The 27,462-nt window shown below is 34.5% G+C and overlaps 1 protein-coding gene across 1 annotated transcript; it reads right to left on the minus strand.

Moving 5' to 3' along the window:
• Positions 1 to 6,243: 6,243 nt before the first annotated feature.
• LOC121239659 (probable inactive receptor kinase At5g10020) lies at positions 6,244 to 14,676 on the minus strand. Its single transcript, XM_041136932.1, has 3 exons — positions 13,103 to 14,676; positions 9,203 to 10,771; positions 6,244 to 7,057 (listed from the first exon to the last, which is right to left on the minus strand). Exons 1-3 carry the CDS (start codon positions 14,001 to 14,003, stop codon positions 6,471 to 6,473), a joined length of 3,057 nt encoding a protein of 1,018 aa, XP_040992866.1. The 5' UTR covers positions 14,004 to 14,676; the 3' UTR covers positions 6,244 to 6,470.
• Positions 14,677 to 27,462: the final 12,786 nt, after the last annotated feature.

Consider the following 27,462-nt stretch of genomic DNA (forward strand, 5'->3'; position numbering starts at 1 on the left):
AGAGAAACTCAAAAGAGCTCTCTCGGGTAAATTTATGGGTCTTTTTGCGTGGCAATTTTTTATCCTTTGTAAGTATTTCGCATAATGACTCCTTTATAAAACTTGTTCGTCTTTGAGTGTAGTTTCCGTGAATATCATATTAGTCTCATTACATGCTCATTTGATTGGTGAAAATTATTTTTAACCATAGAAAGGTCATTCTATTCATTGAGGTTTTGTTGCATGAACAAATCTTTTGATGATAGATTTCCTTAGATCTAGAAACTTGAAAACTGGAAGTGGAAAAACAGTTTTTGTTTTAAGAAAGTTTCAATATTTCGTGGTTTAATCTTATTCCAAATGCTTTGATATTTTTATGTGATAATCCTAAACCTCTTATTTACATGTTTGGATGTTATTCTGAAAATATTTAGTATTAGTTTTAAAGATATGATTTTTCTATACAAGGAGATTTCGGTTAGTCCTAAGATTTGATGTTGTTGGGTTAGATCCATGTTTTATTGAATTTTAGCCATGTGATTTTAAGTTTGATAGTTGGATCTTCTTTAGGACACATTTTTAAATCATGAGATGTTTTAGTTTGAAGATCACATCTCTTTAAACCATGGATCAAGAGATTGATCAAAGTCAGGTGAGAGAAAAATTTCTGTTTTTGTACTAAGTGTAAACCAAAAACTCCAAGTGTTGTTTTGTGATTTTGGTGACTTTTGTTTGATGATTTAAAGCATGATTGATCTTAGGATGATGATATGGATATAGTAGAAGTAAGATTTGATTTTTTTTTGAATTCTTGGAGATGTTTTTATTAAGGCCAAAATTTGTATTTTAATGGTTTACCTTTTGTTAAAAAATTTGGATCTTCTTACAAAAAGTTTGGTATTGATAATTAGTTTTTTTCTTAATGGACTTGTTAAGTATTTTTTTAAACTTAGGATAAGAAGATCTTTGTTACAAAATTTTGGTTTAATCATGAGTTTTGAATATGGAAGAAATAAATCAAGAGAAATGGCCTATGAATGTTTCGACCATAGTGAGTTTTCTATAGTTGTGAATAATTTTAAATTTTTCTAAGTTGATATTTGAGTTTAGGACAAAATTTATATAAGGAATGTAAATTTTGGTAATTTTTTAGTTAGGATGTGAAATCCTTAAGTTAGAGGTAAAATGGTCATTTTCTCACATGTAAAGGGTAAAATGGTCATTTTACTCGAAGTTGTCTCTTTTCACATTTTTAATTGTTAGTAATTAAATTTTTAACGTTTAGAATACCCTCTTACAGTTCCTCGTATTTCGCACTTTATTCTCGTAAAACACGACGATCGAGGTAAGTTAACTCTTAACTTACTATCAATTTACTGTGTATGTATGATGGGTAAGGGAACTATAGTTTATGTTCGTATGTTGTTATATATGTCATGTCATCACATGTTTATCTATTACATGAATTATTCTGTCACGAAATACTTATCTGTTATATAATATATTTTGTCTCATGTTACTATCCGTTGCAAGTATGTCACATTACATATGCCATCTGCTACATGTATGTCATGTCACGTAATATTCAATGTCACATGTTATGCCATGTTACGAAATATTATCTGTTACATGTTATGTCATGTTATAAAATATTGTCTGTTACATACATGCCATGTTATGAAATGTTTTCTGTTACATTTATGTCTCAAAGTATGTCATGTTTGTCGTCTTACATTCATGTCACATTACGCTACGTCAGGACTTTTGTCTTTTCATATTCATGCCATCCCGTCTCGAATACTGTGTGTATCTTGAGAACAGTCTTGTTAAGTTATTTATGTTAATCATGACCCTAAGTGCTAAATAGGTGTGAAATTTCCTAGGTTGATGAAGTACAGTCAACAGGTTGCGAATGGGGCCTAACTTGCTAGTCACTGGAGCACACCAAGCACTAATGCCGATGAAGCCACATTTTATTTTATGTGTGTCCACAACAAGTGTGGCATAAACAAGTCATGGGACCACAACAACTGTGGAGCATGAAGTATAAGGCCACAACAACTATGGAGCATACACTACGTGAGACACAGCAATTGTGACACGTATAATACGTGGGGCCACAACAATTGTGGAGTACGTATTAACGCACTCACAGCTGGTATAGACACTTGTGTTGCGATGCTGTAATCGACAGGGACACATAGCTCAAGGGGACATGTGTAGCACCCGTATGGTCACTTTATTAATTAAGTTTATTGAATAAGAATACACAATCATGGTAACCCCATGAGATAAGATTACGCAATCATGGTAACTCCATGAGATAAGACTACAAGTTCATGTTTATATCATGTTATATTCAGGTTCATGTTATGTTTAAGTTCACGTTCATGTTATGTATGTTCACGTTCATGCTGTGTTTCAAGTCCATATTATGTTTTAAGTTCACGTTCATGTCAATGTTATGTTCAAGTTCACGTTCATGTTATGTCATGTTCATGTTCACGTTACGTTTCAAGTTCATATTTATGTCATGTTATGTTCAGGTTCATGTTCATGTTATGTTTCAAGTTTCCGTTCATGCTATGTTGCTAGTCCATGTTATGTTTTAAGTTCACGTACATGTCATGTCACGTCAAGCTAAGTTTCAATTCAAGTTATGTCATTTATGCCATGCTATATGTCAAGTTATGTTATGCTTACTTTTGACTTTGATTATGCATTCATGCTTTTACTATCATGCATGCATCGTTAACCTGTGTGGAAGTTTCCTGTTAGCTTGCTGAGCAAATCTCACTGTGGTAGTCTCAACTACCATTCCCCCCGAATAGTAGGCGATGTGTCAGGATCAGAGCAAGGAGCAGACACTGGCAGACTGGAAAAGGTTGAATAGATGTCGTAGACATAACACGAAGCTTGCAACCTCCATAGTTAGGTCTTTGGATAGTATTCCGGCCTCATTAGTTGAGTTACGCGAGTTATTCAACGAACTAGCCCAATAGTGTATTTTGGCAATATAATTACGGAGCCAAGTCTCCATTGTTTTGAGTTTACAATTTTCTGAGACCCGTGCTATAATCGTGGATGTTTATTTTGTTAAGTATGCACGGATTATGTTTTAACTATTTGAGATATTATAAGTTTGGTATATAGTATTGCTAAAAAAAAAAAATTATCCGCTGCGAATACTGCATAATACTAGATGCATGTGAGGAACATTGCATCTTATATGTCCTGAATAGGAGCAGGTAACCTTGTGTTGCATGTCCTGACGCTTTAGATGTCCGTCTGATCCCAAGTAAAATCTGAGGGCGTCATAGATAGAACCAGATAAAGCGGCTAAAATCATCCACAAATGAGATATAATAATGAAAATCATCTCTTGATATATGAAGGGATGGACCCCAAACATCCACAAAAATTAAATGCAAGGGTTTTAAGGACTGAGTACTAGAAGATTGAAAACATAATTGCCTACACTTGGCAAGAGGACAATTTGAACAAAAAAACTCATGTTGAGACGGGATAAAAGGTAAACATTTTGTGCGCAGTATGCGGGAAACAAGTTGAAGGTTGGGATGACTAAGTCGATAGTGCCATTGTGCGAGAGTAGTGCGTTCACCAATGAGGGCAACGGGAGTAGGTGTTAAGGAGGCTTGAGGAAACATGTATAGGCCATTATGCGTTGGGCCTTGGAGAAGCAACTTGCCCGTCTATTTGTCCTTCACAAGAAAATTAGATTCATGAAACTCAAATTAAACAGAGTTGTCATGACATGATTTTTGGAAAAAAATTAAATTTTTGGTGATTTGGGGAACACAGAGTAGTTTATGAAGGGAGAAAACAGAGTTTGAGCAAGAGATTTGAGAATCACCAATGTGTGTAATCGGGAGGGCAGCACTATTGCCAACTTGAATTTATTCAGATCCAAGGTACAGTTCACTTGAGATATTGAGGTTGTGAAGGTCCGATGTGGTTTGTTGCGGCTGAGTCAGGATACCACTGTCTATCCGTGAGCTGCGGTGAGCTTGTGTAGTTAGCAGAGAAAGATCGAGGTGGTTCAAATTAATAGGCCCTGGTCAAATCTGTGGTAGCACTGGAGAGCTACATGGCCGACTTTGGTGCAGACCTGGCATGTGGGTTTGTTGGTTTGGGAAGCAGGAAATGAGGGAGACGATGAGAAGCGACCTCCTCAAGTTCGGCCACCTCCACGATAAGTGTTGCGACCTCCATGGGTTGAATTTTGAGAGGAAAATGAAGTATTGATATTAGCAGATGGTGTTGGGAGAAGTCTGTGTTGTATGGTGGTGAGCGATACACGGCTTCCAAAAGTGAGCAGAAGATTAAAAAGTTCAGATGAGCTAATGGGAGTGGCCCAAGTTGTCACAGAAGTAACAAATGATTCATATTCAGAGGTGAGGCCATTAAGAAGGTAAGAAACCACCTCAGAGTCATGAAGCGGCTCACCAGCATCAGTCATTGTGTCGGAGAGAAGACGAAATTTTCTATAGTAGTCTGTCACCGATAGAGAACCTTTTTTGAGGTTAGTGAGTTGATGACGGATTTGGAAGATTTTAGCTTGAGATTGTGAGGTGAACATGGTGTCTAGTGTGAACCAGAGTTCTCGAGAGGTGCGGGAGGCAATAGCCTAGGCCAAGATTGGTTTGGTGAGGGATGAAAGAAGAGCACTGAGAAGCATTTGATCAGTGCAACGCCACTGAAGATAGGCTGGGTTTGGTAGAGGAAAGGGTCCAGTCGGAGAGGGTGATGAGACGGGGAGAATAGGAGGAGGAGGAAGGGTGGAGCTATCGATGAAGTGATATAATTCTTGGCCATGGAGATAGGGGATGATTTGGGCACGCCACAGTAAATAGTTATCAGAACTAAGTTTGACAGATACTATGTGGGAGAAATTGCTGGGAAGTTGGAAGGTAAAGGAATGGGAGAGGTCTTTATCAGAACATGAACCATCGGCAGCCTTACAAAAAAAAGGCGTTAGTCGATTTGGGGCTTTGGTACCACGTTGAGAAGAGGAAAGAGAGAAGGAAAACTTTTTGGAGGCAACAATAGATAGCTCAATACTATAGCTTGGGTGGATGTTGGGAAATATGAGTGATAGCGGTGATTTCTCTACCATGAGAGAGAGAGAGGTTTTACTAGGTGTTCAGCTTTCCTCTTCCTCAATGAGGTATTCGGAGCAGATGTAGCCATTCATGTCGGTGCTACCGTCTACCCTTGCATCTGGACCTTTCCCTATTTTTGACACCGCCACTGCTCCTTCATCTTGCTGCATTGCACAAACCTATGCTCCGAATGGGTTAATTTTTTCTCTAAAGTTGTTACCGAAATCATTTAAATGCTGCTGAAACACTTTGTGATTTTGCTGTGCTTATACAGATATATATTTTATTATTTATTTTATATATTAATACTTTTCCATGTGAACTAGAATTCTATTAATAAGTGAGCCTAACACATTGAATATTTAATTAAATTGGTGAATCATGTTCAAACTTACGACATCTACTCATACATCAGATGAAATCACTTCTCTCGAAAACTTAAACTAATGAGAATGTGAAGATTTTATTATTTATTTTATATCTTAACAGCCTCTAATTCTCAAATAAACAGAAAAATGTATTTGTATATCTGGTAACCAGAAGAGGGCAAAAATATTTTCATCTTCACGCAGTGATTCACTCCAGGATTTGATCTGTCCTAGTTTTTTTTTTAACCCATGAACAGGTTATAGTTTAGTCAATCATCACCCTCCGTATCTTTGCAGATGCATCTCAATAATTTGTTCTATCATAATCTTTGGGGCAAAATACAACTACATAATTATTGGTTCTACAAAATCGAGTAAATAATGTTCACAGAAAATCTCTTCTAAAGAGACGATATAAAAGGTGTTTACAACTTGCCATGTATGAAAAAAAGACCGTGAGATAAATGTAGCTAAATTGGTGAAAGGTGGCAATCAAAACGGAGGGTTCATTTGGCTGCGTTTGGATATTAAATTAAATTGAGTTGAGTTGAGATAAAAGTTAAAAATTAAATAAAATATTATTAGAATATTATTTTTTAATATTATTATTATTTTAAAATTTGAAAAAGTTAGATTTTTTATTATATTTTGTGTTAGAATTTGAGAAAGTTGTAATGATTAGATAAGATGAATTGAGATGAGTTTAGTATCCAAACTACCATCATTATCTTGCCTCAAATTGTATGGAGAAATCGATCTATAAATTATGCAGCTCACTAACACCTCTCGCAAGGCAGTCTCCTTAACAAAATCACACCAGAATTCAGAGTCAAATTACATTCCCAAGTAAGAGTTTGGAAAGAATGATTAACCCAACTTTATTTCCTACGTTCAAGCAGTTACAATTTCTATCTAGAATTGTCATTAACAGAAATAATTGGCAAAAGAAGTTAAAGAATGAAAGAGGCAATAGAGCTTCTGTTCCTGGTGATATCATTCACTAGACTAACATTAAGAGATCTTCAAAAACTCTTTTCATGTCGGGCCTCTCAGATGCAGGAAGGATGCATCTTAGAGCCACCTGTAACATATGATCAAGACCTCTAGGTTGGTGCTCCACTCTGTTCCTGTCCAGAATCAGCCTGTCAAAGCACTCACCAGAACGATTCTCAGCTGCCAATAACCTCACCCAGTCAGTCAGATCAACTACACCTGGGATCCCAGAAACAATCTCCCCTGAACTTCTACCGGTCAGAAGCTCCAACAAGATAACCCCAAATGCATAGACATCACTCGTTAATGATGGGCATGGCTTACTTGAGCTAGCAAACTCAGGAGGGCTGTAGCCAAGCGCACCTGCATTCAGAACTTGCTCGGCAGTCCCAGTTGGAGTTAGTATTCGGTGCAGGCTGTAATCAGCAACAAGCACATTTAGAGTAGGAGTTTCTAACAAAATGTTGGTGGATTTGAGGTTTCCATGAGGTATTGCCTTCTCGTTATGCAGGTAGCTCAGACATCGGGCCACATCTACAGCAACCCTAAGCCGCTCACTAAGAGACAAGGGTGGCCGGTTTCTTGGCCCCATCTCTGTGGAATATATAAAGGGGATGCAACATAATTCTTCTATCAGATAATGTAGGAAACTAAAAGAATTATCGTACAAAAAAATATCATAAAAATTTTAGGAGCTGCCTTATCTCTATCACTAGATAATCATCTTCTGTGGTCATCACAAATAGTGCAATCCAAATAATACGTTTCCTCTAGTAAACAAGTTAGCAGAAGTCAACTAAGGATACCGACACAATATGAAGTGCCTAATGCCAATGGCAGATGTTAACATGTCAAAGCTTTAGGGCCAGAGTTCTGGAGGGGTACTATGGTTATTTTGCTTGTCGTAATGTTTAGTTAATTCACTAGAGAAAGTAAACATATGGTGGACGAAAGCCAATGAATACGGTAAAAAATATATGGGTAAATATGCGTACACATTGCATCTTCGACATTTTTTGTTATTGGCACCTGGTGTCTGGGATTAGCCTCTCGACTAATCTCTGGGGTGCACAAACCCTAGGCAAGGAGTTGTCCTCAAGTGCACATCGGATAATTCAAGGGGAAAATCCTCCAGTCCGATGATCCCTAGGGATTGTCTGCACCCAAGAAGATTTGAACCTTAGACCTGAAGGAAGCATACCCCTTAGCCCAAGGCATTTACCACTTGAGACAACCCCAAGGGGTTACATTGCACCTTAGGGGATGTTTGGAAACATGTTTCATCTCATCCCATCCCATCTCATCTTATCTCATCTCATTTTTTTCCCAAACAACATTCAAACACAAACACTTTCAAACTAATCATTACAACTTTCCCAAATTTTCAAATAAAAAACAAAAAACAATTCAACCTTTTCAAATTACAAAACAAAAATAATATTAACAATATTTAACTTTATAATATTTTTATTCAACTTTTTCTCTCTTCTTTCCCAAAACTCAATAAATACTTAACTCAAACTATCTCACTACTATTCACAAACCATCTTACTACCATTCACAAATTCTCATCTCATCTCATTCCCCAAGCATCCTTAGACATTGACAGATTGTAGTTACAAACTACCAAAAGCTTGCAATAAGAACCTTCTGTAAAGACTTGATGGTTAGGATTATACCATGTTATATATTTCCACATATTTTCATTCATTTTAATGGTCATAATTAGACAAATGTGCTATTAGTTTTTATGGTTGTGTGCTGCAAGTATCAGTGTTGGGCTAGAGTAAACCGTCTATTAGTTTAAGGTGGATTGTATATTTTCCCCTTAAAATTAAAAATAAAATGTGCTACCCATCTCTTGAATCAACTGAATAGATGTAGAAGTTTATTAAGAAAGAAAAGGCTAATAAATGTGCAACCTTGTTTCTTCAAGTTTTTCCTCAATTATTCATAGCAGAGTGATCAAGCTCAGAAGCAATGTTCAAGGAGCTTTGTTCCTGTTCATTCACGCTATCTTCTCTTTCATAATGTTGGATAACCATCCACTTTCCCAAACGATAATAGAGTATTCACTAACAATATAATCATTGTCAGTATCATCCTATTGCAAGTTCATATCAATGCATCTATCCAACCAGGCTGTAAGGCTATCACCTAGTTTAGGATTACAGCTGTTCCTAAAACCAGCAGAGAGCAAGTATTGCTCCACTAGATAGTCTGTTGCCCGGGAAACTATCAAGACAACTTTATACTATGCCCATAAAGACTACCAAATAATAGCAAGTCACTACATAATGTTTTTTGGATTGTTGACCAGATAACAAGAAATTAATATAAAGCTTTATAGATAAAAAGAATTAAATGAAAAGGATCTTCATAAAGAGTGATGCAAGTATCATTGATTTTCGGCCAAGATCCATAATTACGTGGCATAAAAATTGATTGTCCTAGCATTCATATCTAATGATTGAGCACCAGTCCGATTGCGCAATATAACCACCTGAATTGATGGCTCAATTTTGGAAGATAAATTCTTCCATTTGCCTTAAAAGAATACAGCACATAGGCTAAACAGCAAGTCAGCTTTGAGTTCAGCACATTCCAGTGCTGGACACATCAGATGATTAGGACTGCACATTGGCTTGATCAAACTTCAAGGAATTTCTGAAGAAAAACGGACTAAAATATTCCAGGATGTGTGCATAGTAGTATCAAACAAAGTAAATAGAATCTTACCATGAAGATAGAGTGCAAGAGATTGAGCGTTGAAATAATTGGATATAATCAGCTTCTCATGCTCCTTTGGGCCCCAGTAGTAACCCTGCAGAGAAACTAAATTTGGATGTTTGATGTTCCCAAGTTTCTTTACTTCCCTTGCAAATTCCTTCCGTCCTTTTACTATTCCCTCCCGTAACCATTTAACTGCCAATACATTGCCAGAGTCAAGTGTAGCTTTATACAATGTTCCATGACAACTATTCCCAATTACTTCTGCCGGAGCACGCGAAAGTTCTTCTGCTGTGAATAGAAAGGAACCATCAAAGAGATGCAAATCCCCAGCTAATTTTTCGGGAGAACAAACAACATTGAACACACCAGGATTATCAGGTAGTTGCTTTTTAGAAGGTGATGGGTTTGAAGATGACAAGAGGGACATAGGAGGAGATATTCCGTCCCCTTTTTTCACTGATTCTAAATGGCCAACATCCTTGTGCTTCCTTAAAACTGATGAAGTTTCCCCAACATCATTACCAGATCCCAATTGGGATGATGTAAAAATATCTTGATCAAATGCAAGTGAAGATAATGATGGGTCCACATTTTTGTTGGGTCTTGATCTATGAGAGATGGAGGAACTCCCTTCTGAAATACCTATCTTAGCATCATCTTCTTTTGAACTTGACCTCGTATGTTCCTGCCAGTGAGTTCTGGAATAGATCAATATGCACAAAAGACATATCACAGCAGTGCCACCAACTAAGCCTGCAATCAGGGCAATTCTAATAACACTTTTCATATGAGACCCGGCTTCACTTGGAGTCCTGTTTGTGACATCTCTTGGAGATGATTGAGAATAAGGAAAGATGAGCAAATTATTTCCTGGATGGAATGCTGAATCAGGGAACCGCTTTAGGTTTTCAGGTACAACTCCAGAAAAATTATTGAAAGACACATTGAAACCTTGCAAGTTACCCGGAAGGTCATCAGGAATGCTACCTTCCAAATTGTTATGAGATAGGTCAAGATACACCAAGTTATGAAACTTACTTATCCCTAGAGGCAAATATCCACTCAACGAATTATTAGACAGATCAAGAGACATCAAGCTGAAGTCTTTGACAGAATCTATGGAAGTGATATTTCCAATTTTTTGAAACGGTATTGACCCAGAGAAATTGTTGCCTGACAGGTTAAGGTTAGCCAGTTTGGTTGAGGTGAAAAGGCTTGGAAGGAGGATCCCATTAAGCTGGTTGAAGCTAAGATCGATCACTTTAAGTTCTGGATATGTACCCAATACTGGTGGGAGAGCACCCACTAATGAGTTTTTCGATATCTCAAGCGAAGTCAGCCTTAAGAATTGAGAAGTTTGGTTTGGTAAGCTTCCTGACAATGAATTTGAACTTAACCGAATGACTTCCACATAGTTTCCCCAACCTTGGACTCTGGACAAGCTACCAGAGAGCATGTTATTACTCAGGTCTATGATGGCACAGTGCCCTACCTGGGCAGGTAAGGATCCTGACAGCTTGTTTGAAGATAAGTTAAGCTTCTTTAAATTTGCAGAAGTGATACTTCCTACGGGACCTGCCATAATGCAACTTCTTTTTAACCACAAAGGAAAATGGAAGATAGAGTGTTGCAAAGAATTCAATTTGAAACCCATATAAATTAGCTGAAAGCTATAAATACTCAACCGATGTGAACAAAGAAATGATACACTATACAACAGAAGAAAACCCATCTTGAAAGAGTCTAGGAGTTACTGGATTTGGGTCTAGGATTACTTCGCATCATGATGTCATGCAAGAGAATCCATTGTGAAGCAAGAAATATGAGTATTGAGTTTAGAGCATATTTAATATACTAATGGACATCGATGATGAGCTTCTTGCCATGTATATCCTGATATAAAAAAATATATATTACCATGTAAATTTAAGCAACAATAGCCATTCTTTGATGAAATAGTTAAATTCTAATATCTGTATCGAGTATAGAAAGGTGGCACAAGGGATTCTACATTACTTGAGAGGAAGAAGCTCTTGCCCTATACAATGACTTTAAGGAACTCCTATTGTAACCGTGGTGTCCTTTTGGAGTATAAACTCAAATGCGGCTTGAGATTTCCTTGAGACCTTGAAAAAATTTGACTATTTTTCCTGTTCTTTTTTTTTTTCTTTTTATGTTCCGGCATATTAAATTCTGATGCATAGACTCTCCAGTGTATTTCTAACAAAAATCTAATCCTAAATTTAATCAAACAAAGAATGAGATCCTAAATCTTCATCGTAAAATTAAATTACTGAGATGACATACAGATCAACTTCATTGCACTATTTGGTTGGCTTTGTAAACACGAAGGCACAACTAAGTCCGACAATTCAATGCAACATGATTTTGAATCGAATTATGACACCAGTTTTGTGTAACTTCATGTTGCCTGAGTACCAAAGAAATTACCAGCAACCTATCCAATAAGAATAATGAAAAAGAAGAAAAAAAATGCTTTAAGCAAATTCCTGGACATACAATTTACAAGCTTATTTTTCCACCAACAAATGGGGCCGACATAAAAATGTCAATATAGGGACTGAACAGCAAAAGAGGTTTCTAGGACACATTTCCACGAACACCAACTGTGAAGAACGATAACAATTCTCAAAAACTCACTTGCTATCATAATAATATAGAATAACCATCCTTTCAACTTCAGCAAAATGATATAAGATGTTATTTCATCCGATTCCTTGTTTTAATTCTAGTATTCTGTAAGTGTTAAGATGTAGTAGATACACATTGTTGGCTCAATAGCTTAAGCATTTCAAATTGATGGTTTTTAAAGCTTGTTTCTGTCCATAAGGTCATCGGTTGAGGTCATGATGATCATTGTATATAAATTTCTTCGACTTAGCACATATAATGGTGGATTTTATAGTAAACTTATTGTGTTGATCTACCACGTAGAGGTCGGCCCTTCCTTATTAAGCAACATAGGGGTAGGAGTGTGTTTCTAGCCTTGTTTCAGAAAGACAGATGGAGCAATAAAAAACCTATTACCCATATAATTCGTGGCACATCCTTTTAGTGTTCTATTGAGAAACCTCATCATTTTATTTTGTTTTTCATTTTACTTAATTGACCTAGCCCAACCTTTTATATGCTAAAAGACCTTTCATTATATTGTCTTTCTTACCACAATAAACCCACCAGATTAAGGTTAAAAAAAGAAAAATTCTATTTATCATCCTTTTTAACCATCATCCTCTTAACATCCCTTGATGTGGCATTAAATGATTAGCCCAAAAGTGAAACATAACAAATAGTCTCCAATCATTTAATACCATTCATGATTTACTAATTCAATAGAGGAAAAATAAGACTGTTCAGCTTATAGTGATATTGATTTCCCATTGCTTATCACTTTGATTTTCCTTCACTTACTTTATCTATCATTTTATTTTTGCTTTTCCAGTAAAGAAAAAAGTTTAGCTATCTTATTGTAGTTATTGACACGTCATTATTTACCTCTTTTGCTTCCTCACCTCTTATATTTTATTTTAATTATTCCCGTACATTGGTATAACTATAAAGTGTGTTATCAAGACAACAAAAACTAGAACGATAAAAGTACAACAGGAAGTGCTTCTCTGATAGTTGTTTTGCTTACCTCTACCACATAATTGACTGATGCTAAGAAAATGCAATTACAGTTGTATACTCAGATATGCATAGCCACTAACAAGCCGACTAAAATGGGAATGTTATGTAGGAACATTGAACACAATAAATTAATTCGAAGAATTCTTCATAAAGTTAAAAAAAGGACAAATCTTGCAGACATATAATGTTAATTAATTTATGTAAAAGGTAAAGCATCAAAGATACCAAGAAAAAATGTCAATCAAGTCAAGATACCTTCGAGCTGGTTAAGACTAAGATCCAATTCAGACAAAATCATTGAGCTCTCCTGCAAAAGTGCTTCGGGTAGAGACCCTCTTAACTGATTGTTTCCAAGCCTAAGAATCCGTAGAGAGAACACAAAATTAAACGAAGGTACAGTTCCCACCAGCTGATTATCACTAGCATCGAACACTTCTAAACTGTCAAAATATGGCATTCCGTCGTGAGCAAAGGGCTCTCCAACCAAGTGATTGTGGCTAATATTTAAATATCGAATCGTGGAAATGAAAGAAGAGCTTCCGAGTCCCAGATCCAGAGAACCAAAAAACCGGTTGCTGCTTAGGTCAACGTGAACCACACTACCTATTTGGGACAGAAGATGCATAATATCCCCAGAGAAATCATTTCCCCCCAAGTCTAAATACTTCAGCTGTTGGAGTTTGCCAAAACCATCAGGAACATTGCCTTCGAATTGGTTTGAAGAAAGATTCAGTTGTGCTAACTTCTTCAATTTGACTAATCCAGGGGGTATAGACCCATGAAACAGATTGCATGAGAGATCCAAATTTTGAAGAGACTGAAGTGTATCGATCTTGGATATTGTCCCTGTCAACTGGTTGTTCGAAATTGATAAGCTGCTAAGCATGCTAAGGCCTGTAATAGCTGAGAACCTAAACTCACCGGCTAGGCCCACATCATTAACAGTGACTGAGGTCACTCGACCACCATTACAAGCAATCCCGTACCAATTCTGAGGGCACCCATTAGAATCCAAGGATTTAGAATCCCATGAAACAAGGACTTGCCCAGAGGGCTCATTTACAAAGCCCTTCTTGAGCTCCAAGAGTGCTTCAATGTCTGATTGTCCATATGCAATTACTACCAAAAACAACATTGTCAAACAGATTGCCTGCATTCCTTCTGAAACAGACCCAGCTCTGAAAAATCTCAAAGAGAGAAAGACAGAGACAGTGTAACAAATTGGACTACGAACGAAGAGTGGAAGTCAGTGCTAGTTTTGCAAGTTGCAAAGCTAAAAGCTCGAAAGACTTGCATTGAAGAATTCAATGGCTACTAACACTAACCAGTAGGAGAGTCTTGGTAAATCGAACTTCCAAATTTCAAGAATCGCCAAAATTAAGGAACCCATTTTTACAAAATGCAAACCAAAGCAAGTCAAACAAGAAATAAACAATTGAACATTGCTGAGAAAAACAATGAATTGAAGGAGACGGAAAGATTACGCATAAAAGCCTACATCTTTGAACATTGAGCGGCTCAGTTAAAGATGGGAGAGTGGCAGACAGCAACACTGCCAACAACAAGACGTAGAAGAAACAAACCAACAATGGCAGACTAGATATAGATTTCCAAAATGGAAGGGTAGAAGTACAAAGTGGGGCTGGAATTTGGAGGTAGAGAAATGGAGCAGAAGCAATGTTAATGAGAGTAGCGTATATTCAAGGAAAGCAGTAATGGTGCGCTGAGGGAACAGATTCGAGGGGTAGGTATGGTAGCTGATTTGTTTGTTATTATTTGCAAAAAGGAAGCTCGAATGAAGACAAATTTCGCATTGGGATGTGTAGGTGACTTTATTTTCTCCCTTCGGTCTTCTGTAGTACGAGGTCTAAATTATCATTTTAATTTTTATTAATTTTTTATTATTTTATGATATAGTATTACGTGAATAGAAATTATTTATTATATTTTATTTATAAATTTATCATCTAATACTACATTATGAGATATAGAAAAATGATAAGAGTTAAGATGATGAATAAATTTTTTTTTATAAAAATCGTATTTGAATCTCTAATTTAAAATGTCACAAACTTATCACTTATAAGATTCGACCATTAAATTATCAACAATTAAAAGGATAGAAAATTTCAAATTCACACAAAATCAATAGATAAAGTTATAATTTTGTAGTGAAAAAACATACTTAATATTTTTATAAAAAATATAATTTAATGTTCTTTTAGCTTAAAAACTTTTCCCTCTTGCCCTTTGCAACAAGCTAGGAGTGTTTCTCTCTTTATGTGCAATTTGAATAAGAGGACTTTTCTTTACACAAAAAGGGTAAAAACAAAGGAAAAGACTTTTAGGAGACGTGCAGACTGCAGCCCGGAGCTGCATGTCTCCAAAGTTAGCACATTCAAGGACGGGTAAAGGAAGCTGCATGCCAACTTTTCCTTTCAAAATATAAATATAAATATATATATATATATATATATATTTATATATACTGCTAGCGGGCGTCCAACCTTTATCGTAGTTGAAATTTTTTTTATTATTTCTTATGATTTTCTTTTAAATACTTTTTTAACCTCCCTAGTCATTAAGAAAAAAAAGAAATGCTTAGGATTTCGAAAATGGTCCCAAGCATTTCTCCCAAATTATTTTTAATTTTTTGTTTTTACTTAATGATTAAGAAATTATTTTTTAAAGATGTTGTGAATTTTTTATTTTTTAAAAAAATATTTATGATGATTAAAAAATATATGAAAATAAATAATAAATAATAAATAAAAAATGAAATGTACTTTTTCGGTGGCTTTAGTGCCGTTGTAAGAAAAAATAAAAGAAAATATACAACTTTATTAATAGTTACTTTTTTAATCATTAAGTAAAACAAATTAAAATGCATAAGCGGTAAAATTGAAGAGACAAACTCATGTGGGATCATTTAGCATTTTTTTATATACACACATATGTATATATATATATATATATATATATATATATATATATGCACATTCACAGCACACTTGGGCAGCTTATTGAAGTGCATATTGTTATATTGATTTTTCACCTGGTCAATAATTAGCATATTTTGAATAAATAGCTTAATTACACAAAGTCATGTAAAATGTTAATAAATATAATAATATATCAGAAACATCAAATACCCGGGATTTTAGTTAATGACAAAAAAAAAAAAAAAAAAGCCCCTAAATGTATTGGCTACTGAGGAGGAGGAGACTAGTCTCTTCTTTCAATATTCTATATCTACTTATTGTGATTATTTTTTGTTTTTGGTTAGGAAAGAGTGATAAATTTTATTAGAGGAACCTAACTATATCTCTTAATTTACATCACTCACTTTGTCCCCTTAACATGGTACTACATGCCTTATTAAAAAAATTTTAAAATTATATATTCAAAATAAATTGACGTCCGAAAATACAAAAAGAAAAATAATAAAACTTTAGATTCCCTTGACCTTTTATGTTTATATTTTTAATTTTTTTTATTAATCTATGTAACACCACATTGTGATACCATATCAAGAAGCAAAATGAGTGATATAAATTAATAAGCATAATAACTGTTAGACACCTGCTTGTGATTGTGAATGTAATGAGGACGGATACTGAATGTTGATGAAGGTTGATGCAAGAAGATGAAGCAGAGCGCACTGTCTGTGTTTGATAAAATGGCTAGAAGAAATTGTATTGTCACGGGAGTACTTCGAGGGCTCCCAATCCCCCTTACAGAAAATTCACTACTGCAATATTCTTTGATAATCCTTTCTCCCTCTCTCTGATTCTCTTTATTCCTCATTTCTCCGACATGTAACTAATTCTCCTATTTGTTAAACTAACCATGACAGGCTAAGAAATAAAAGTGATAGACAATACTTGAAATCAACTTGCAGACTCACGCAGGTTCACTTCAAAACGCAACGTTTGGTTTTAAAGCCAAACGCTGCGTATTACAAGACAGACTCATAAGACAATAATAAAAACACTGCGTTTTGACTCCCCTTATCAGGTTTGCTAAAACGCACCATACGGCATTGCAGCAGCTCAGCGACGTCGTTCTTCCACCAGCCCTTAACTAACGTATGCTCCCAATACGACACCGTCCATATTCACTTAAACACTTAGCCTCTTCTCAAACCCTTCACTTCCACACACTTCACTTCAGTTCTACCGAACCCAAGTCATCTTCTTCCTTCTTCGGTTACGGCTCTTCGGCGCGGCATCATGACAATAACATTTATCATTATATTATCTTTTGTTTTCGTACATCTTTGTGTTAGAGGGAAGATCAAAGCAGCGTGATGCCACTTTTCTTTTTTCCTATATAGTACGAATGTATGGGAATTGAGTCTCCGTATCCTTATCTCTTTTTTTATTTAAAAAAAAAATATAGTATTCCCAATGTCACATTATCAGTTTTTGTTACAGATAAAGTTAACGGGATTATATTTTAACTAAGTTTGCCAAGCGCATGGCCTACGATACAACTACTACTCTGCTCTCAGCATGTATCGTCGGACGTGCCTCTAGTGCAGTTGCACGTTTTTTCTTTTTTTTTTCAAATATTTTTTAAACATCTTTAAACATTTAGAAAACATATACAAATACATTACATGTTTGATCATTAGAAAAAAAAATTAAAATGCATGAGCGATCAAACTCAAGAGGCAAAATAAGCAGGCAAACTAACATTGAGATGCCCAAAAGATCTGCAACACAAGGTTTTATATCCCCGTTCATGACAGATAAAGATGCAATGCACCTGGCATACATCAACAATATGCAATATTTGCAACGGATAATTTTTTTTTCTTTAAGCAATATTCTGTACCAGAAGTAATATATCCCAAAAATGTAAACATACTTTATAAAATTCACATAACAAACGTTCAAAAATTACAATATATGTCCAAAAGATCTGTAACATCACGAGTACTAGAGACAGCGCGCCTTAAGTACATGCAAAGACTAATATAATATACTAGGCTAGTACCGTGTGCAACTCGGCCAAGGAAGCCAAAATATTATCGATAAAACGGAGCATTGAAGCAATGAGCATTACTTCATTGTGTTGTCGCCTAATCGACCTCTTCCAATCAACCATTCGTCGCATCTCATGAACTTGGTACATGATTTACCATTCTGGGGGATGGTAGTTGGGACTACTAAATGAGATTTAATTACAAATCTCAACAAGTTAACAAATAACTTTAATTATTAGTGTACATATATATGTATGATAATAAAAACATAAATGCTAGCGTGAACATGCATGAATGTGACGTAACAGCAGTAATTCATATGACATGAGCTGACATGACCTCAACTAACATAGACTGCAACTGGACCTGAAATAACATGACATGAACTGAAACTGAACTAAACTAAACTCGAAAATGAACATAACGTGAACTGAAACTAAACTGAACTTGAAACTAAACATGAACTTGGAATCTTGTTCCCATAATAACTGCTTAAGTAAACATGAACTGTGGATGCTACATAGGTCCTTTTGAGCAATATGCCCCTGCCGATACCACATCGCATCACATCATAGTTGTGGTTTGGCACCATCATCGTTGGTGCCTAACTTTGTTTTGACGACCAGAATACTTTGGCCCTATTCGAAACATGTTGATGGTACTTTGTCAGCTCAGATAATTTCACATCAGTTTAGACACTTCAGCGTGAACAATGGAGTTCTACTTGGATATTACCCCATACTTTGGCCCTTGCAAACACTACTTTTCATGACGAACTCTATATTCGTGACATGACGTGGCTTGAAATGAGATGACAAATGACATGACGTGTGAGCATGACTAACAACATGACATAACATGGCGTACAATAGTTAAACGTGAATTGACATAATATAACATGTAATAGATAATTTCGTACTTGAAAATAAAAATGGCATGACGTAATATAACATGTAACAAGTAATTTTGTGCTTGAAAATAAAACATGGTATAACATAACTTAACATATATATATATATATATATATATATATATAACATAACCAACATGAATGATGGTTTCTTACCATCATATACACATAGATATCCTAAACGTAAGTTAAAGACTTACAATGATTGAAGCGTGACGAATTTAAGCATCAAATAATAGAAACTGTAAGCAGACATCTCTAAAGGTTAGAAATCCTCACTAGTAAATATAGAAATATAAAATCACTGACTCAAAATAAAATTATCATTTTACCCATTAACTTTTAGGAAAATAACCATTTTATCTATAACTGAAGGATTTCACATCCTAACTCCAAAACTCACTAAAATTTATATTCATTATGTAAATTTTGTCCTAAATCGAAATATCTAATTAGAAGAATTTAAGACACAACATGGCTATGAGAACCAAGCATAGACTAAAACATGAAAAATGCTAAAATCCTTAATTTTTGTTGAAATTCTTTCAAACCCTATCTTTCATGCTAAAACTGAAACGTGTAAAAAAAATTTACATCCTATGCTTTAATATCATGATAGGACACTAAAAAACACATATCATAAAATAAATCACAAGTTCCTTCATGCCAAAACATCAAGTTTTTGACCAAAATGTACAATCCCTTGATGTTCTTAGTCTATCATTCTTCAAATCAATTCCAAGAACTCTAAAATTTTAAAAACATACTCTTAACATAATCATAAGTCAATCTTAAGAAATATCATATTTGAATAAATAAGTCAAAGATCACAAAAATCGCAAAATGTCAACCAATACAATCGGTTTGCACATTTTCTCCAAAACCGAGTACCTCATGTTTTGGTCTTTGATCAAGCCACTAAATCTGACTTTTTCCATGAAGTGAACCATTAATAAACAACATCATATGCTTCACATTAAATTCAAGATCTCATGGCAAAAGTTGCATAGAAACACAACGCAACCCATGAGCCTCAAGTTTGTGTTTCAACCGGATCTTAACATGCATAAAAACTTATTCTTTCAAGATCACAACCATAAATCTTCAAAATAACTTCCTAACACATAGATCACAATCCTAAGAATAACCTATGTGGATATCAAAACCATAGGAACATGCTTTCATAACAAAATATCTAAACTTACTCAAAACAGAAACTGTTTTTACATGTCTAGTTTCCAACTTTTCAATATCTTGCAAAACTCTTATTAAAAACTCTCAATATGCAACAAATTTAAATCCAACTTGCATGTTAATATGTTAAATCTAAAACATAAAAATATCAGACTAAAATCTTGCCAAGAACATCATAAAAAAAATCAAAGAATCGCACACTCTACATTATCGCCCTATATGACCTTTGCATGCTTAAATAGATTTTTTACTAACCAAAACTCCATGAAAAATCCCACAAAATATACCAATGGAAAATAAAATCAAAGAGGTACAACTAAATGAAAAGATTTTTTACATCTACTTAAAAAGGCTTCAAACAATTCAAGCAAGCAAGGCCAGAAAAGCCATCTGAAGTTTTCCCATTCAGTTCTCTTCAAGAAAGTGTTTCAAAAGTGACAAATGCCTAAGGGACAAACTATGGACGACTTATATACAGCTGGAGGGGTTGATAGGGGATGTGAGGGTGACTTTTTGGTATTTTTTGTCATCCAAAACCATGCCCAAAACCATGGCTACATCACAAGGTTTTGTGCCTTTAAGGCTTTAAGCTACCTTGTGATAGGGTGGTGGTGAGGTGACTGATTGCCCTCCCAACAACCACTATTTGGGGTTGATATGGGCAGGGAAAGTACACTCATGTTAGAGGAGAAACTTCTCCCAAGAAGATGGCATAGGTGGTGCATTTCAGTGGGCCTTAATGGGCCTAAACCGATTGGGCCTCATTTGAGGTTTCAATAGAGTTTGGTTTGGAGTTTCGGTTTCTATCAAGCCCAAATTCAATTTTTCTTAGCCTAGTGAAAATATTATGGTATAAAATAATGGATAAGGGTGTAATAACATGAATTTGAATGGTAAATAGCATGTAGAAGTTATTTAATCAAGTAATTAAACACTAAACTAAAATTGGCTTATTTAGGGTTTGGGAAACTATTTAGGGTTTCGGTTTCCACAAGGTATTTGGGATTTCAATTTGATTCCAAATATTTAGAGTTTCATTAGAGTTGAAACCATTTTTGGTTTGGTGCAAAAATAGATAATTGGATGGAATAGTGTTTAGCTTAGGTGACATGATCACAAAGTTTGATTTTCCTTAACTTCACATTTCCATCTCACTGTTCATCTTGGTGCCAAGTGTCCTATAATATTCACTAAGTGTGGCTAAGATCTTTTCAAGTGTCCAAATAAAATTTCTCTACATTGATTTGGACGTTCCACACCATGATAGGAAAACAACTCAACTACGTACCACATAGCACTAACACAAAAGCTACTATTCACTCCGAAAATGATGAAAATAAATTTACACCATAAAATCCTAAATAATCCAACAAAACTAGTTGTACACTTCATTTCACGAATTTCAACTCCTAAGTGCCTCGAACAAATCAATGCATTTTCGAACAACTATTGTCTAGAAAACGAAAATTATTTTATTGCGCCCTAAAACCCTAAATCTTCATCATAGACTAATGGCGCATACCGTCATTCTTACACTCTTAAGTACCTCAAATAAATAAAATCGTGTTTCTAACACCTAAGTGTGCCAGAAACTGACTATGGTGACAGATTAAAACCTAAACGATTGGTCACTTCGTGAGACCTTTATGGGGTTTTCATGACATTCCTATAAGGCTTGTTTGGAGAAAGTTTCCATCATAAAATTCTCATCTTATCGAATCTCATTTCATCTTCTTCCCAAATATCACTCAAACACAAATACTTTCAAACTGATCATTATAATTTTTTTCAAACTAATCATTACAACTTTCCCAAACTTTCAAATAAAAAATAAAAAGTAGTTCAACTTTTTCAAATCTCTAAATAAAAATAATATTAAAAAACTATATTATAACAACATTTTAATTTTATAATATTTTTTATTCAATAAAACAATTCACTAATAACATTTTAATTTTTTTTACATGCCCTAACAAATTCATTAACTGAATTTCTGACAGGTTGTTACAAACATTTTCCAAATAGTTTTGCTTTGGTATTTTCACTAACGCACCAATGTTAGTATTTTTTTTAATAAATAGTATTTTCTAACTTTTTTTTAATGTCCAATAATGGTGGAATTTGAAATTTATTTTGGCATCAAGATTGAGCTTTAAGTTAGATTAATTGTTGGTCATTAAGTGCTCATTAAGTTGATTCAGTTTTTTTTTAAAACATTATTAGTGGCTGCTTTAATTCTATTTTATTGCCGTTACTGTTCATTTTGTTTTAAATGTCCAACCAAGACGTTTGAACTCCTTCAATTTTCTCTCTGTGAATTTTTGGAGCAAGGCTTGAATATATACAATATTAATTTTGGAATTAAAGTGTCATGACTGTTATAGAAAAGTCCTTCAACGTTTAGATTTTAAAAACATTGTACGAAATGTGTATTTTATATGCACGAAGGAAGCTCCATGTTATATATAAGAAAACAAATTCCTTAACTGAAAAATCCAAGCTTCATCTTAATAGCTTCTTCAGTTCTATCTATTTTTATGGCTCATTTGGATCACTACAACAAATTTGAGTTTTTGGGACGAAATTATTGTCCCTAAAAGTAATTTTTTGGGACGAAATTTAACTGAAATTGATGACTTTACAAAATTGATGACTTTACAAAATTGTTCGAACGGTCAAATAACTGTTCGAACAATATTTTCTATGACGAATTAAATCGTTTCAAAAAGTATTTTCTGTTTGAACAGGAAAAAATATGTTCAAACAGTAAAATCTTGGCGGGAAAGTAATTTATTATGGCGGGAAAAGTTCACAACCGTTCAAACGATAATTTGTTGTGTTCGAACGGAAAATATTTGGTGGCAAATCCTGGCACGAAGGTTTCTAAACCGTTCGAATGGAATATATTTAGTTAGAATATATTTAAGCACCATATTTATACATTCGAAGGTATAATATAAATCTCGGTACGAAGCTCAAAATATAAAAAATATATATATCATATATACAAATTCATTAATTAATTTTATATAATTAATTTAAAAATATTTTAATGATTTATTTTATGTTAAATAAGATTTTTAGTTAAATAAGTATTATCAACCATACACCACATAATATAAATCAATAAATACTCTAGAAAAAACAAAATATTTAATTTACAATTAGAGCAAATTATCAAAACAGCATATATAATATCCATAACTATAACAAAAAAAATATAAATAAAAATAGAAACTACTGTGATGCGAGGTCTCTACACACATCCTAGACTGCAGCTAATTGTCTATCTATCTATGCCAATCGAGTACTGAGTGTGACCTGAGTTGCATTATTGACATTAATCTCTGTACATAACTCATTAACCTCTATACGTAACCCAGAAACGGTAGCCATAATCTCTGTACGCAACTCAGATATAACAGTATGCACTGCATCAACACTATTGATGTGTGTACGCCGATCTCAACATGCAGTATGTCGGCCATCTCCTCGTGAGGAGATGTGCGTGATGCCTCGGCCTGTGTAGATGTCTCACCAACCGATACTCTAGTATCTTCCGGCTTTGCATCTCTCTGAATATCAACTCTGTCAGGAACAACTCCACGAAAATGAAATCTCAAGTGTCCCGTGCTCCGTGACAGGGTGGTGCTGTTGATCGGTCCCATATGCTCCTGAGAACGCTCGGCAGGTTCTGGCACGACCCCGACATGTAATAAAAATCGAGTGATGAAGATCCCAAACGGCAGCATATCTATAGTAATGAACTGAGCCTCTGATCGGATCTTCTCAAATATATAACCCACGAGGTCGATTGGAATGTCACGAGGGACCCGTATCATAAATCTCGCTCGATGCATGCCGACCTCGGTCTTGTGCTGCCGAGGGTCAATATTGTTGGCGATGATCAAATTCATGATCTTGAAGAAAGAAGATAAATCTGTCTGCCTAATACTCTTCGTCCCATCGTACACTGGAGTATCTGACCAACAATCAAGTCTCTGACCTCATGATCAGCAAGTGTGTCTATCTCATCTGTGTAAACTGGTCCCTCGTCCTGAGACATCTCTGCATCACCTAAAGGATCAGACTCTCTAGGCAGTAGGTTCCGATAGGCATCGAGAAGTCTAGGAATACCGAGATATACAGCAAGTCCGTCCGCTGAAAATATAACAGGAGCTCCTCAGACACAGATCCTGTATGCCCCTTCGTTTGGGCTGGCACCATCGAGCTTTTTATAGAACAGTAACGATCTCAATGTAGGAAATGAGTTTTATTCCTTCTTCTCGCTGATTTAAGATTGGTGCCCAACCACGATCATTGAATACTGATGGGAGGGAATAACCCTCCCATATAAGAGCCACAAAATCAAACATTTTTACCTGTCGCTCAAGTAAAACAATCTGCTCTCGAACTGTTTGGATGGAAGGTTCTCCTAATCTACCACGTTTACGGCCCCTATAAGACATTATTATGAATCTGAAATTTTAAAAATAAAATATATATTCAATATTAGTGATAAAATCTAATTACGACAAAAATATTTACAAAATTATATACTAATAGCAATTTAATAAATTAATTGATAGAACAATTTAATGAAACGATGAAAACAATTCAATGGAGAGTGGACTCATCCTGATGCTCGTGAGAATTATGTAAGTATTATAATTTCTTTTAATTAGCCATATTTAAATTATTGTATCAATATTAATTTTATATGTTCTGTTAGGATAAAATGGTTGCCATCCATGTTGAAACTGCATCATATCATAACTTATCAACAAGTGATGTTGAAATTTTTACACAAATTATGGATCAACGTTTGGGCTACTTGAGGGGTTTGGGTCGCTGTGTAAAGCCTTCAGGCTTTTTATCAACGTCAAGCACTACCGCCATTGCATTAGAGAATACAAATTCTAAGATTGATGAATTGATGGCAAAACAGCAGGAGTTAGAGGCTCAATTGACGAAATAAGCATACATGGAGATGCGCATAAAATAACAAGAAGATCAACAACAAGAGATGTAACTCCAAATGCAAGAACAACAAAAATAGATGTAGCTTCAAATGCAGATGTTTTTGCAACAATTCAGGCCTCCAAACAATTGAATTTCATTAGAAGTGTTTTTGCATATTGAACAATTATATATCATGTACTAATAATTTCACTAGTATTATTAGTATTTTATTTATTTAGTTCTAACTTATTAGATTAATTTTATTTATATTGAACAATTTGTAATGTATTTTTTAAATATAAATATCTATTTGGTTTTAAGTATTGTTCAAGAAAATAATAACCGTTCAAACTCTCATCAAACATTCGAACATATATAAATCATACACAACCATTCGAACATCACAAATTAGAGTTCGAACGGTAAAAAATTGCGCGCCGTTCGAACACGTCCGAAACGGACAATTCACTATTTGCGTTCGATCATCAATTTTTTTATTCTAACATTTCTTCATGTGTATTTGGTCGAACAAAGTGGTATCGATCGACCGGCCATGAAATACCTATTCGAACAGTTCCTCATTGTTCGAACGTTATTTACGACATTCGAACAAACTTTCGAGACGAATTTAAATCGTTCCAGAAAAAAAAATTCGTTCGAACACGATTGAACGGTCTAGCTTAATTTCGTCCCAAAAGATATTTTTTGGGACAAATTTGTGATTTTCGTCCCAAAATACCTTTTGGGATAGTTTTATAGGGATGAACTTGGGACAATTTTTTTTCATCCCAAAATATACTTTGGGACGAAATGCTAGTCTTTTGGGACGAAAATTTTCGTTCCAAATGCCCTTATTTGTTGTAGTGGATACAGAAACAATCTCATCTCATTATTATAACTTTCACAAATTCTCACATAAAATATAATAAACAATTCAGTTTTTTCAAATTTCAAAATAATAATAATATTAAAAAATAATATTCTAACAATATTTTATTCAACTCATCTAAAACCATTTCATCTCATCTCATCTCACTATCCAAACGAGCTCTAATGTACGAGAGAGAAGTTTTATAGAAAAAGAAAAAAGTACTCTTAAGAATTTTCCAAACAAACAAAGGTGTTGTTTTCTGTGAAGTTTTGGACTCAACTACTTGTGTAGAGTTGTTTCGAGCCATATGAAAATTAGTTTAGTTGTTGTATCCTGGAGGAGACAAGTCAAGAAGATGTTTGTTGTATCGGTTCTCATTTAAAACTTTGTATACTACAGAGGACTTGAATATGTTTGAACGGAGCAACATTTTCATGCCTCGGTCCAAACTAGTTTCATTTAAATTTTAATTTCATTGTAAATTTTATTTGATTATATGCATCTCACCAACAATTTTAAGCAAATTCATATGGAGTCTATAGCCAAAAAATCCATGAAAATTATTGGAGATCTCTCAATAAGCCCCTTCCGTTTCAAGAGATGGGCGTGCAAGATGCTCTTCTATCTAAGTTGTCAATATGATGTCTCCTATATTCTCACTGCAAAGATTCCTAGCAAGATCACTGCCGAGAACATGATTGAAGTACAAGTAAAAACTCATGAGGAAATGTTGAAAATACATAAAAGATGAGTATAATTGTCGATGTTATCTTTTGAGTTGTCTTGCATATTACTTTTATGATGAGAAAATATATTTGCAACCTTGAATTATGCAACTGCTGTGTAATCGTTTGAAAAAAATGAATAAAACCTGGGATCTATATGAAAAAAATTTAATTTTTTAATAGAAGACCCCACTCTTTTTCAAAACGATTACGCGGCATTTACACATTTCACGGTTGTATATAGAATTACTATTTTATGATTACTACATTATTACTTACACATCTACAAACAAAATTTAGAAAGTTTTACAAAGTAAATATGATACAGAAGGAGCCAGAGCAAAGGAATATGCGACAAGTCGTTTCTTTCGATACCAAATGGTAGATGGAAAGTTTTTTTTGCGAATCAAGTGCAAGATTTTCAAATGATTGTAGCAAAAGTTACATCTAAAGGCATCAATAATGGAGAAAATCTAATTGTTTGTGGTATCATTGAAAAGCTACCAATTTCATGAAGGGAGTTTCAAACGTATTTGCTTAATGGAGGAAGTTAAAGGGCAAGATGCTTTGATGATTCAAAATGGGAATAAGAATTTGACAGTAAATTTAATCTTTGAAAATTGTGGCTTGTTCAAAGATTAGAATACAAGAAATAGCCAGTTGAAGTCGTAAATAAAAAATTCAAAATATAAGGCTTCATTTGGATACCTATATCAACTCATCTCATATAATCTCATTCTCAAACATTACTCAAGTATAAATACTTTTCAATTTGAAATCTTTAACATTTTCCTCTAATCATTACCTAATCATTAGAATTTTTCCAAACTTCTAAACAAAACACAAAAATAATATTAAAAAAATAATATTCTAATAATATTTTAACTTTATAATATTTTTTTTCTACTTTTTCTCTCTTATTTTTCAAAACCCAATAAAATAATTAACTCAAACCATTTTATT

The sequence above is a fragment of the Juglans microcarpa x Juglans regia genome, chromosome 7D, assembly GCF_004785595.1.
Source record: "Juglans microcarpa x Juglans regia isolate MS1-56 chromosome 7D, Jm3101_v1.0, whole genome shotgun sequence".
Lineage (NCBI taxonomy): Eukaryota > Viridiplantae > Streptophyta > Magnoliopsida > Fagales > Juglandaceae > Juglans > Juglans microcarpa x Juglans regia.

Bases quoted from the DNA above. Each gene is read 5' to 3' on its own strand.
- LOC121239659 (XM_041136932.1), bottom strand. From the start codon at position 14,003: ATGCAGGCAATCTGTTTGACAATGTTGTTTTTGGTAGTAATTGCATAT. The intron at 10,772-13,102 runs GTATCTTGACTT...GCATTATGGCAG, and splicing joins TAGTCTTAACCAGCTCGAAG to GTCCCGTAGGAAGTATCACT. The intron at 7,058-9,202 runs GTAAGATTCTAT...TATATTCCACAG, and splicing joins TCTTGCACTCTATCTTCATG to AGATGGGGCCAAGAAACCGG.